Genomic DNA, 13,528 nt, shown 5'->3' with positions numbered 1-13,528 from the left:
GGAAAACAGGCACAGGCTGGTGGGAAAAGATTTGTTCTTCTGCCACGGTAAAAATGGATGTAATAATAAATGCAAAGCTGTACGGTGATGAGCTGCAGTGTGTGCCTTTGCCTGCAGATACTGCTGGGAAGAAGCATTGCTGGAGATACAGAGAATCTAAATGCTCAAAAGAAGGCTTTGTGAGCTGGCAACAGCACAGAGCAGGGGATGCGTCCTCAGCAGTAAATGACTTATTTCACAAAAACAGTTTTACAGAAAAACTGTGTCACTGTCGGCAGCAGTGAATGGAACTAAAAAGGACATGAGTTATGGGGACACATGAGAAATTCATTCCCAACACTGCCCTGGGCAAAGGTGCTGGAGCTGGAAGTGTCTGAGCACTGCAGGGTGGCATGGGTGGAGTTAAGTCTGTAAAAATAGAATAGAATGGCATGGAACATGGAATGGAATGAAATAAGGAGTGGAATGTGGAATGGAATAGAATGGATGGGATGGAGTGGGGTGGAATGGAGTGGATAGGATGGAATGGAATGGAATGGAATGGAATGGAATGGAATAGAATAGAATAGAATAGAATAGAATAGAATAGAATAGAATAGAATAGAATAGAATAGAATAGAATAGAATAGAATAGAATAGAAAGGACCTTCATGATGCTGTATCCATGAGATGGGGTTGGGATCATGGGAACCCTTTTTTCTCAAAGCAGAAAGCTTTTCCAGAGCTGTTGTACTGCAAAATTCTGCTTTCCTTCCCCCAGATACAGTGTGCTGTGTCGCCAAGCAGCTGTGACACTGTGATGTGTTATCTCACGTATGCAGCCTCAAAGCCTTGCCAACTGAATTCTCTACCCTGAAATCCTTCAGTTTCAGGGTGTTTTGAGACCATTTGCTAAAAGCACAACAATGCAACAAGAGCTCTGTGCTGGTTTGCAAGAACAAAAGGATGACATTAGGGAAGCTGGAAATTTCCAGCAAAATCCTGCAGCATCGCTGGGTCTGGGAGGTGTGTGTGGATACAGGAGCAGCGCTGCCCTGTGCATCCCTGCAGTGCATCGCACCCACAGCCGTGGCAAAGCACAACCTCCAGGTGGGGGTGCAGGGTCTGCTGCTCACTCAGGGTTACAGAGAATAGAGATGGATGTACGGACCCTTAAAAAAAAAAAGCACTGAGGCAAGAGGGAAAAGGGACTTTTGCATAGTTAATAGCTTTTTAAGAGATCTTGTTTCAGCTTCATCTCATTTGTATATATATTCATATAGTCTGATTTTTGTAATGGATGCAATATATTTGTACGCTTGCAGAAGTGCATGAATAAATAAATACATATATATTAAAGGGAGGGGAGAATGGTGTATCGGGGGGGTGCATGACCCAAAGAAAGGCTGTGAGGAGGATGAGGATGAGGAGGAGGAGTAGGAGCAGGAAGGTGAAAAATAGGACGATGTGGAGGACAAGGAGGAGGAGGATGGGGAGGATGAGGATGAGGATGAAGGTGATACTGATGATGATGATGAGCAGGGTGAGCATGTAGAAGGCAAGATGTGAATGATGGTGAAAGCCCCGCGCCCCCCTTCCTTTGCCCTTCCCCGGGGATAAGGGGGTGATGGGGGGGGCTGGGGGGGCGTGAGCTCCTCAGATGACGTCACCCTCCCCCCCCCAGCCCGTTCCGCGCGTGCGCAACGCCCCCCCCCCCGCCCTCCCCCCGTCAACCTTCTCCCGGAGAGCGGAGGATGCGGGGCCGCAGGTGGGTGCGGGGCCGGGGGGAGCACAGGGGGGGGAGGACATGGGGAGGGACCCCCGTGGGGGTGTGGGAGTGCGAGCAACTGGGGCTGCAGCCGGAGGGGAGTGGGTGCACGGTGCGTGGATGTGTGAGTGAGTTGATGGGGGTTGCACAGGGCGTTGCATGTGTGCGGGGTGGGGGCTGGAGAAAGGTTTTGGAGATGCAGCGCGATGGATTGCGGGGCTCTGTGGGGGGGGCATCACTGCGCAGTGTGCGGATATCGCGTGAGGGCGCCCCTGGGCGGGGGTCGCGCTGGGTGCTGCGCACGGGTCGTAGCGATGGGATTTGGGGGTGCTCGGTTGTGGGGGGGCAACAAGGAGCTGCCCGCCCCTCCGGTGCCCGATGCGCTTCAGCAGCCGTGCGGGGGCAGCGCTGCGGGGCGCGCAGGCGCTGTGAGACGGGGCGGGGGAGGGGGATGTGGGGCTGGGGGATGTGGGGCTGGGGGCGTTTGGGGCGCATCGGGGGGGCCGTGCAATGAGCTGCACGGATGAGGGATGCTGGCAGGGGCATGCGCAGTGCACGCATGCGGTGTGTGTAGTGGAGAGCTTGGGGTGCACAAAGCAGGATACGTGTGAATGGTGCAGGTGTGCACAAAGCTGGTGCACAATGATGCGTGCACAGTGCACATCTATGAAGTGCATGTGTATGCAGCCACCCTGGGTGTGCATACAGAATGCCTGTGCACTGTACACACGTGCACCCTTCCATCTATGTGCCTCTGTGCAGGCATGCACTCCCTCCACCTGCACAGGACTGCAGGCCTGGAGGACAATTCTGGGATGCTGCTGAGGTGTTACCAGGGATTTACCAAAATGCCATCAGATAGAATGCCAGTAGTGGTGGGTTTCTACTGAGGTACAGGAGCATACTCTATTACTAAGATACTGCACAGCCATTCCTAGGACACTGCTCAAATAGCATCAGGGTACCACTGTGATACTGCTGAGATACTGTCACAACACTGATAAGGTGCTACTGGAACAGTATTCAGTTTTTAGTAGGATGTTACTGTGATGCCAATGGAATACTCCTGAGCTACTGCTAGAGAATGAGGACAGGTAGTGGTAAGATGCTTCTGGGGTACTATTAAGTGCTATTTGAGCACTCAAGGAAGCTTTTGGGATACCCCCCAAAAAAAGAGAAGAAGCTCTAGGGATACTATTGAGCAGCTACCAAGACAGGACTAAAGTACTACTGGGATATTACTGACACTGGGCTTACAGCCAGCACAGGGACTGGGGAGCCCTGCTGACACAGCCTGTGAGCAGCAGGTGCCTCGTGGGCACCTTGTTCCCACAGCTAAGACGGCAGCGGTGGCAAGGAGGATGGAAGCACCCCTGGTAAGCCTGGAGGAGGAATTCGAGGAGGGGCTTGGGGACAATGGGGGGACCCCCCGGCGCACCATGGACCCAGCACTGGCTGAGCTGGAGAGCTTCTCGACTGAGATGATGAGCTTCAAGTCGATGGAGGATCTGGTGCAGGAGTTCGATGAGAAGCTCACCGTCTGCTTCCGCAACTACGATGCCACCACTGAGGGCCTGGCCCCTGTGAGAGGCCGGCTGCAGGCACAGGAGGAGGAGGAGCACCTCCAGGATGAGGAGTGAGTAAGGCTGTTCCTGCTGGGAACGTGGGTCTCCTTGCACTTCCATCCCCATGTTGTAGCATGATCATGCAGTGCACCACAGTTTTGGTGCAGTAACTCCCTTAGGGCCTTTGTGCCTCCTTATACCCCTGAGATTTCCCCCATGTGCTGCTCAGAATCCTGCATCATGGTGTAGCTGTGCATCTGCATGGAGTTCCTGCATGGTGCCTTACAAATAGGACACTTGGGCCTGCATGTCTCCTTGTATCACTGTGAGATACAACCCACCCCCAGCATGGAAACCTGCTTGCCCCATTGCAGCATGACTGTGTGGAGTGTTGTGTTGTGTCCTATGAGCAGGGCACATCTGGGGCCTGTGCACCCCCTTGAGTGCTTGCAGGGCACCCTCCGTGTGCAAATCAGGTCCTTCCCTGCAGCATGGGAATGCAATACCATGCAGTATGTGTAGTATCCTACAAGTGGGCACATCAGGTGCCCCACATGACACTGCAGAGGGTCCAGGGTTTGTGAGGAGAGCTGGGGGTAAGTGTGAGCAGTGAATAAGGTGTGAGTAAGGTGAGGGCTCATCCTCCTCCTTGCAATGTAAAACTGTGCACCAGAGTGGGGCTGTTAGGGGCAAAATCTGCCCAGTGCTGCCTTTCCAGCCAGAAGCATCATAGTGGCATTTGCACTGAAATCTAACTTTCCTATGAAACCTTTTTTTTTTTTATTGCAAAATGCCATTTAGGGGCAGAATTTGCCAGCAGTGTTGACATACAAACAACTTCCTAATGGATTTCTTTTTGCCTGTTTAGTTGAGATTATTCCCGAGGCTGCACTTCCTAATATTGATTTTTCACCATGCAAAGTGATTGTTTTTAAACCAAAAGCTCTCAATTATTTTTTTTTCTTTTTCTTTTTTTTCAGCTGTTTTTGTATTTTCCAGTGAAAAATCAGTGATTTTGCAGAGAACAAAATGAATTCTGGCAGAACGCCCAGAAAGCTGCGCTGCCACCAGCAGCCCATGGTGCCACTTAGTGCTGTGGATTGTGTCACTTTGGGTCAGTTTGGGCAAAACAGGCTTTTTCTTTTTTTCCCCAGTCTTCAATGAGCCCTGTGTGCATGGATGGGGGATGGGTGGTGGCCTTAAAGGCACCGCTTTCCTCTAATTATTAACCGGTTATTGCCATAATTGGCCTGGAATCTGGTTGCATTCTGCAAGGTGCTGGTTCTTTATGAGCAGAAAAGAAGAAAATTTTGGGGATGGTTGTTTGTTTTTTCCTTATTTGTTGCTTTTTTGTTAAAAATGGGAATATGTGGTGTTGTTTTTTTAACATCCCATTTTTATGCATTAGTTTGTGGAATGTGTGCATAAGAGGAAATTAAAATCAGATGAAGAGGGAGATGAGATAAATATCCCAAAATGAGTGTTTTTATGGCTGGTTTGGAGCTGGGGGCAGTTAGAGGGGGAGGCTGTTTTGGGGCCATTTAGGCAAATTGGGATTATGTTAACGTGCACATGATTTAAGGCAGAATTTGGGGTGTTCTGGGATGTTTTGCACATCTCAGTGGTAGTCAGGGAATGAATGACCACCAGGCCATGTTTAGAAGCATTTTGGGGTGTCCTGGGGCACCATTTTGGAATGCATTGTGGCATTTTGGCATGCTGTTTCAGGACGGCTTTCTGGGAGGCAGCACTTTGGGGCATTTTGGGGTGTTTTGGTGATCCCCACTCAATGTCTGCCTCCCTGCAGAGTCTGGGATGCCCTCACCGATGGCTTCGTCCCCCAGGGCTCCCCCCGGCCCTGGATGCACCCTGAAGCTGAGGCCCCTGACAGCACCGATCCCCAGGTATGGCCATGACACCCTTGGCACCCCAAAGCTGTTGTCTCCATGTGACCCTTGTGGTAATTGGCAGCTGCCTGTCAGCCCCAAGACTCAGCAACTCTTGGGGAAGGGCAGAGCCAGGGCACTTAAGACCACCTACAAACAGCATTTTTGGGTGGCTGTCCTTACATGCATCACTACTGCAGGGGATGCCCGTATTCCAGGGGACAGTCACGCAAAGGGCAAGATTAAGTGCTTGATTTGGCAATTTGGCTAAGTTGTGGCTGGATTTGATGATCTTTAAGGTCTTTTCCAATCTGAGCAATTCTGCAATTCTATAATTCATCCATCAAACTTGTCCCCATTCATCATTTGCACCCAGCATCACCATTTGAAGTTTCTGTCCAACATCTCCATCCCTGTCCACTGTATCTATCTAACATCTCCATCCAGCTCACCTATCCATGTCTCCTTGTCCATCTTCCCCATCCAGCATCTCCATTCAACATCTCTCCCGTGTAAGCCCCACAGGCAGTGCATTCCCAGTGCATTCCCAGTGCTGTGGTTCTGGTAGTTCTTCCCTATGCCATGCCCATACCTGCACCAGGCAGTGCCTGCAGTGCCACCAACGTGACAAGCCTGCGTCTCCCGCAGCTTTGTGAAAAGGAAGATGAAGAGGAAGAGCTTGCTGAGAGAAGTGAACATGACTCAGGCATAAATGAGGAACCACTGCTGACAGCTGAGCAGGTACCTACACCCAAACACTTGGATGTCTCCATAACACCAGGCTCACACTGCTCAGGACACAAAAAGGCCAAATACACTTGTTTTGGGACACTATAGCTTATCTGTGGGCAAGGCTGCAAGACTCAGATGTCAGATGCAGGGTGCAGATGTGGGATGATGTGGGGTGCAGGGTGCAGATGTGGGACACTGGTGTCCCACAGGTCATCGAGGAGCTGGAGGAGCTGATGCAGAGCTCGCCTGACCCTGAGGCGGATCCTGAGGGCGATGAGGATGAGGAAGAGGAAGAAGATGAGGAAGATGATGCTGAGGCCAATGCAGAGGGTGACAGTGGAAGCCGGGGCATGGAGCCCATCGTCCTGCGTGAGCTGCACACCTTCTCCCCCACCTTCAACAACAACTGCTCCTATGAAGGTATGGGCAGTGGGAGCCAGGCACGGCCCTTTCTGGGTGCAGTTCTCACCAAATTGGACACCAGGAAGCGGCTCTCTGCAAAAAATGATCCCTCTGAGATCTTTCTTGTAGCATGGTAAAAGATGGCCCTGTGTTTCACCGAGCATGCAGCGCATTTTGCAAAAAGTCTCCAGCACTTTGTGCATTGCACTTTATGCATGCTGCTAAGTGACTAAGCACACCATGCAAGTGAGCAATTGACATGTGCATTTTGAGAAGATGTCTCACTCATTCTGCACATTGCTGTTTGCACCCTGCATTTTTCTAATGGCACCCTGCATGCATATGACTGCATGCAGCAAGGTCTTTTCTGAGCTGTGCTTGGTGCATTTTCCTAATTTGCTGATTTGTACCATGCACCAGTCATTCTCCAAAATACGTGGGAAATGTTATGATACTTGTTAATAATTGCACCAAATATACCTTGCCTACATTTTCCCTAATCTCACCAGGCATTTTGATAATTGCTCTGTATATTCTCTAATTGTACTTAATGCTTTTCATTTGCTGCACCATGCATGCTATTAGTTGCACCAGGCACTTCCATAATTGCTCAGGGCACTTTGTTCTGACACTGGGCACTTCAGCAATTCCGCTATGACAGTGCTGGGTGCTCAGCAATGCGCTGAGCATCTCACTGATCACAGAGCAGTAAAAAAGCATTTCACTGATTACGCTGTGCATTTTGTTAATTATCCCCAGAATTTTACTGACTGTAGTGCATGCTCAAGTAATTGCACGATGCACGTCACTAATTGCTCCCAGACATTCCTGTAATTGCATCATTTATGTTGATCATTGCTCCAGGTATTTCACTCATGCACTATGCTTTTGGTGAGTGCACCAGGAGTAGCTCTGAGTGCATGAGGAATGTCACTAATTGCTCCAGACATTCCCATAATTGCACTGTGCATGTCACTAATTGCACTAGGTGCTTAACTAATACACTGCGCCTTTCACTGCATCAGAAATAGCACTGCACTACGCATGTCACTCATTGCAGCGGACCTTTGCTAACTGCAACATGCATTGCATTGAGCATCCCAGGCATCCCACCAATTACACCTTGCACATAAGGCCTTTTTGTGCAGTGCATGCATGCTGTGCACTCTAACAATGATGCTGGTGGCAGGGCTGGAGCAGCTGACGGCCGGGGAGCTGGCAGCAGCAGCAGGGCGCGCGGAGGCAGCGAGCCGGGCGCTGTCGGCCGAGCTGGTGGCCCAGCTGGCACGGCGGGATGAGCTGGCCTTTGAGAAGGAGGTGAAGACGGCGTTTATTGGGGCACTGCTGGCCGTGCAGGGGGAGCAGCGGGAGCAGCGGGAGGCCGCACGTCGCCGCCGCCGCGACCGTGGGCTCAGCCTGCAAGGAAGTCGTCCCGAGCGTGGGGGACACATGCCCAGAAAGGTGGGGATGGGGTTAACTGGCATATGGGCATGAGTCTGGGGGAGGTGGGGTGTGGGGTCCTGTGGGTGTGGGGATGGCGTGGGATGGGATGGCATGGGATGGTGTGGAATGTGATGCAATAGGATAGCATGGGATCAGATGGGATGAGATGAAGGGACATGGGATTGGGCAAATGGAGGACACTGGACATGGACAGGACACGTGGCATAGGGATGTGAGGACAGGGGATGGGGGGGGATGCCTGGAGTGCTGTCCATACGCCAGGAAGTGACGGGGTAATGCATGTCCCCAGCGGTTCAGCATGGAGGGCATCTCCAGCATCCTGCACTCCGGCCTGCGTCAGACCTTTGGCCCCGCTGCGAACGAGAAGCAGGTGCCTTTTCCCCCTAACTCGCCCAAATCTCTCCCCTTCCACCCCCTGCTCTGCACGCCCATGTCTGCCATTTTTGCACTTATTCATCCCTTCAATCCTCCCTAGCTACGGGTTCATTTAAACACAGCTTTTGCAGTATCCAATTAATTCAACAGCCCCCCAAACATCTGTAAATTAAATGCAATTGCAGCTGTGTTTTGCACTTCTGCTTTTGCACCGTTTTGGGGTGGTTTGCATCAGTGATGTGTAAAAAGGGGGCAGCTTTGTGGCATGGAGGTGTTTTGGGGGCATTTTTCTGCTTTGCAGTATCTGAACACAGTGATTCCCTATGAGAAGAAGGGTTCGCCGCCCTCCGTTGAAGATCTGCAGATGCTCACCAACAGTGAGTCCTTATTTGACCCATTTTGAATCAGCATAGCACAGCCAATTTAGGGCACAAACACAGAATTTGCATTGCTGCATTGCCCACAACTTGGATGATTTTTTTTACATTTCTTCAACACAGCCAGTTGGGGGTGCAGCTGCCTTTCTCACAATCAGATGCATGACGCCATTGCAGCAGAGCTGGTTTGAAAGAGAAACACCATTTTGTATCAGTGAAGCACTGCGAGTTTTCAGGCAGTTGTCTCATTTGCACCTCTGCAGCAAATCAAAACTCTGCATCAGCATGGATGCTGTTGGTTTTTGCATCACTGTGGTCTATCCACATTGACTCCTTTCGTACACCCTCCTTCCCAGCATGGCCAATCTGGGGCACAATTGTTCATTTTGCATCACTATGCCCTGAGCAGTTTAAGGTGCAGTCCCCCATTTAGCATCACTGTAACACAACTGATTTGTAGTGTCTCCCCCCACAGTTTTTTGCAGCACACCCCAGTGCCAATTCGGGTGGAAAACTCCCATTCTGTATCACCTGAGTGTGGCTGATGGGGGTGAAAATGCTCCACCGGGGTACTGCCAGGATGGGTACACTATGGCAGCGCCTCTGTGATGGTGTGGAGCTGCCTGGGGACAGAACAGGGACACGGGATACATGGACTGTGCTCAAGGTCCTTTTCCATTGTGCAGTCCTGTTTGCCATGAAGGAGGGGAATGAGAAGGTGCCCACGCTGCTGACGGACTACATCCTCAAAGGTACCTGCATGTGCCCTGTGCATCCTCCCTGCATCCTCCATACCCCAACTGCATTCCCCCATTTATAACTGTGCATCCTTTCTGCATCTCCCTTGCCCTCATGCTCCTCTTATGCAGAGCTCATGCATTGTTTTTGCATCCCTTACATCTCCCCTGCATGTTGGGTGCATCACCTGAGCATCCCTCCTGCATCCTTACAGCATCCCCATGAACTCTCATATGTTACTATCCATTCTCATTTGTCCTGTGTGCCCATCTGGGGCACTTCTGCATCTATTGGGAATGCCTGGGCTCCCCTAATGCGCCGTTGTGCATCTTCGCTAATTTGAATCTCCTTTGTGTGCCTCAAGCATCCTCCATGCACCTCCTGGGCATCCCTCATGCATCACCTGCTCATTTCCCTGCATCTTTTGTGAATCCCCCATGCATTCTTTGTACACCATTGCACACCAGTGCAACCCCTGTGCTCCCTTTTGTGCATACCTTGTGAATTCCTGATGCATCCCTTCTGCTTTCCTCCTGTGTCGTCTTACATCCCATTTACAGCCACTGTGCAACCTCATTCAAACTTATGCACCCTCAACATGAATGCTTGTGCATCCTTGGTGCGTGCTCATGAATGCTCATGCATACTTGTGCATACAAACTCTCAAGCCTGCATGTGCACTCCCATGTATCAGTGCATACTCATACAGCCTACTGCACACTCATGCATCACTGTGTGACCCTGCACATCCTTGTGGACCCTCCTGCAGCCCTGTTATGCATCACTCTGCAGCCTCCTGCACCCTAGTGCAGCCCCGTGCACATTCGTGCACACTCACCTCTCTCTTTGCAGTGCTCTGCCCAACCTGATGCAGTGCAGCCCTGCACCCCCAAACTCCGGCACCCCCACAAATGGGGCGGACACATGGAAACAGGTCACCTGCACCTCCCCTGCCCACATCCCCCCAAACCTTTGCACAGCTGGGAAATAAATAATTTGTTTCATTAATTAAGCAACTGGCATCCGGTGTCTTTTTCCCCTCCCTGCAATGAACAGAATCATAGAATTGCTCAGGTTGGAAAAGACCACAAAGATCATCAAGTTCAACCACAACCCAACCATGCTACCATAACGAACAACCCTCCACTAAATGATATCCCTGAGCACCACATCCAAATAGTTTTTAAACACATCCAGGGATGGTGACTCAACCACATCCCTGAGCAGCCTATTCAGTGCTTAACAACCCTTTCTGTAAATATCCAACTTAAACTTAACCTGGCACAACTTGAAGCCATTTCCCCTTCTCCTGTCACCAGTGAGAAGAGACCAACACCCCTCTCACTGCAATCACCTTTCAGATCCTGGAAGAGAGCAGCAAGAAGAATCATGCTGCTTTGGGCTCTGTCCCGTTTTGGGGCACTCACCTGTGCAAAAAGACACTCATGCTGGGGGAAGAAACCAATTCTGGAGAACTGTTGGTCGTATTTGGCGAGCATTCCTCATTTTTGGGAGGCAACATTTGGTGGCATAGTGTCAGGGGAGCTGCCATTGATTTTGGAGTGGGTTACTCATTTGGAGGCACACTGCATACCTGGAGAAGCAGAGTTCATATCTGGGGATGGTCCCTCATTCTGGGGGAGCATAGTTCATAATGGTGGTAAATCACTCAAGTTTCAGAGTTCTTCATAGAGAGACATCACTTTTCTAAGTACAAATCCTTTTAGGGTTGCATCCCTCATTTGTGGTTTTGAAGCAATTCACTCATTTTAGGAGAATTTGCCTATTTGTGCATTGCCTGTTTTGGGGTTATTCACCCATTCTGGCGTTCCACTTGTCCTTCATCCCCCTCATCTCCACTAGGAAGAAGCTGACAATAAAATACAGCTGCAAAACCTCATCTCGTAGCACTTTATAATAAATGGACATGAATTAATACTAAATTACAATGAATCCTTTATGAAATTACAGATTACATTCACGCCAGATCAGTATTGAAAAATAGGCTTTGCTGCCCATTGCATCGCTTTGTGGCTGCGGCTGTTGTTTCTTCTCAACTCTTCAAGAGCCAAAAGAAGGTCAAAATTGGCAATTCATGCAGCCGCCAAAATCCTTCCTTATTACAGAAGAACAAATGCCTCACTGATGGGGAAGAACTTGCAGAAAAAAATCCTTTTCTTTTTTTTTAACCCCCATGGAACTGAGAAGATGCCCTGTTACCTGGACTGCTTTTATTCTCATGTTTTAAGGCAGAATTTGCCTTTTTTGCTACCACTTGAAGCCCCCAAACACAGTGTTTTTGAACAGCTGCCCCCTGACAGCTCGCTTGTGGCACTTGGGGGTGAGAAACTCAATGTTTTCCTGTGCAGGTGGATGACATTGGGGAGATACCATCTTTCTGAATTTCCTTCCTCCTGGGGAAATCACTATTCAATCTGGGGTGAAAGGCTGCTCTTTTATTCCTATTTGGTACCAAAACATCCTGGAAAGGTTTTGCTTAGCCTCATATCCAGCCCAACTTTGCATCCAGTCTCAGCCTGAAGGACAAGGCTGAGTATTTTTTCCAGATTTGATGGGTTTTTTAGCACATAAATTAAAGAGTTTGGGGAGCTTTCTCCCTTTTCCTGAAAGTCATGTGTAGGAGTCACCAAATGGCCACAGCACTGGGGCCAAAACAGGGAGATCTGAGCAATCCTGTGCGTCAAGAGCATGAAACTTTCTTCCAATCTGATAGGAAGCAGAATTGGCAACTTGGCAATTTTTTCCCCTATGCCGACATTTATGTGAATGACCTTTTTTGTGGAAGCTTCCCTCCAGAATACATCAATCCTGTTTTTGTTGAGTGTTTTTTTGCACCAAGAAATCCAAGAGGATGCAACAGCCCATGGTGGCATCCAAGCATGGTGGGGAAAACAACCTCCCCTGCAATTGCTCTCCTTACCAAAAATGAAGGGAAAGGGGAGAAAACAAGGATAAAACCTGAAAGAAAACCTCAAAAAAAATCCGGCCACAATATGTGCCTTGTAAACACGTGTCCTTCACTGCCATGTGCTGATGTGGTGGCCCTGGTGCTCCCACAGGCAGATGGGGCATCTGTCGGTGCCTCCATGGTTAGCTTTTTCCTCACCGATTTGTTGTTATTCTTGCTGTTTTTGCCATTTGGGGAGAGGTCACTTCCGATGCCATCCAGGATTTGGGGAGCGTGCAGGGTGAGCTACTCCAGTGAGTCACTGTGGTCCAAGCCAAGGTTAGTGCCAGGTGCAGCCGGGAGGCCACCAGGCTCCTCCTCCAGCTCCTCCTCCTCCTCTTCCTCCTCCTCCATCTCGTCCTCATCCTCTTCATCGTCATCCTCCTCAGTGCCATCTAGGGAGTCCTCGTGAGCTGCAAGCATAGCCTGCTGCATGGCCATGGTGGCCGTGGCTGATGAGAGGGGCTGCAGGTTGTCCATGGCAAGGGAGCCTGAAAATAAAAGATAAAAATAAGGACTCCCTGGCTAATATAAGAAAGTACATCTCCCAGTAGATCATGTTGCCCAAAGCCCCATCCCACCCAGCCTTAGCACTGCCAGTGATGGGGCATCCACAGCTTCTCAGGCAATATTCCTTTCACCTTCTTATACCACCACCTCCCTTCATCTTTCTTTTCCTCTCCTTTCCGCTTTCCCCTTCCCAAACACCTCAGCAAGAGGATCATCTCCATGTCTGTCACAAGGGAACCATCACACTGCCATACAAGTGACCCCACTGCCAACACCCTCATGATGACTAACTGGATGGACTGTTGTGTATGGGCAACTTCTTCAACATGTTTTTCCTCTAATCTTTAAACACAAGCATCAAGCCATAATACAATGCATGGCCCTATCCAGAAGGAACAGGGACCACCAGGATCCTCCTTACCATCAGGATTTGTCCCTGAATTGCCACCCTGCTGCTGAAGGACACCAGCAGCGATGGAGTTGGGCCAGAACCGCTGGGTGGGCCGGTGCTGAGATTTGATTTTCTTGGCTTTAGGGGCTGGGTCTGGGTTGCTGGCATCGAGCATCGGTTGCAGGATGCGCCGGCGGGCATTGATGAACCTTTCCAAGGAAAAAAAGAGTGGCCATTCAATTAAAAATTGTTTAAATTACTACATTAAATATATAATAACAATTTAGTGAATTGTTGTATTATTTGTATATATATAATTACTATAAAACCTTTTCAAAATTGGTTTCATGATGCAGAAAACTGTTTTTCTATC

The 13,528-nt window shown here is 49.8% G+C and overlaps 2 protein-coding genes across 8 annotated transcripts in view; one reads left to right on the top strand and one right to left on the bottom strand.

Moving 5' to 3' along the window:
* The first annotated feature begins 1,696 nt into the window (after positions 1 to 1,696).
* FEZ1 (fasciculation and elongation protein zeta 1) lies at positions 1,697 to 10,298 on the top strand. The gene is made up of 10 exons (XM_015883808.3): positions 1,697 to 1,747; positions 3,083 to 3,383; positions 5,120 to 5,216; positions 5,847 to 5,939; positions 6,140 to 6,350; positions 7,522 to 7,793; positions 8,086 to 8,166; positions 8,473 to 8,548; positions 9,235 to 9,300; positions 10,139 to 10,298. Exons 2-10 carry the CDS (start codon positions 3,109 to 3,111, stop codon positions 10,153 to 10,155), a joined length of 1,188 nt encoding a protein of 395 aa, XP_015739294.3. The 5' UTR covers positions 1,697 to 1,747; positions 3,083 to 3,108; the 3' UTR covers positions 10,156 to 10,298.
* Positions 10,299 to 11,183: 885 nt separating this feature from the next.
* PKNOX2 (PBX/knotted 1 homeobox 2) overlaps positions 11,184 to 13,528 on the bottom strand; it is a 58,826-nt gene continuing 56,481 nt past the window's right edge. For all 7 annotated transcript variants that reach the window (XM_085526196.1, XM_015883804.3, XM_015883805.3 and 4 more), the window contains 2 exons: positions 13,186 to 13,364; positions 11,184 to 12,745 (listed from right to left, as the gene is read on the bottom strand). In XM_085526196.1, coding sequence (XP_085382322.1) covers positions 12,501 to 12,745; positions 13,186 to 13,364 — 424 coding nt within the window. In that variant the 3' untranslated portion in view covers positions 11,184 to 12,500. The remainder of the gene's footprint in view (positions 12,746 to 13,185; positions 13,365 to 13,528) is intronic.

The sequence above is a fragment of the Coturnix japonica genome, chromosome 34 (assembly GCF_054131305.1).
Source record: "Coturnix japonica strain WE chromosome 34, WE-NBRP24, whole genome shotgun sequence".
In the NCBI taxonomy this organism is placed as follows: domain Eukaryota; kingdom Metazoa; phylum Chordata; class Aves; order Galliformes; family Phasianidae; genus Coturnix; species Coturnix japonica.
Note: the sequence above shows the minus strand (reverse complement) of the source record. Positions and strands in the feature narration are given on the sequence as shown.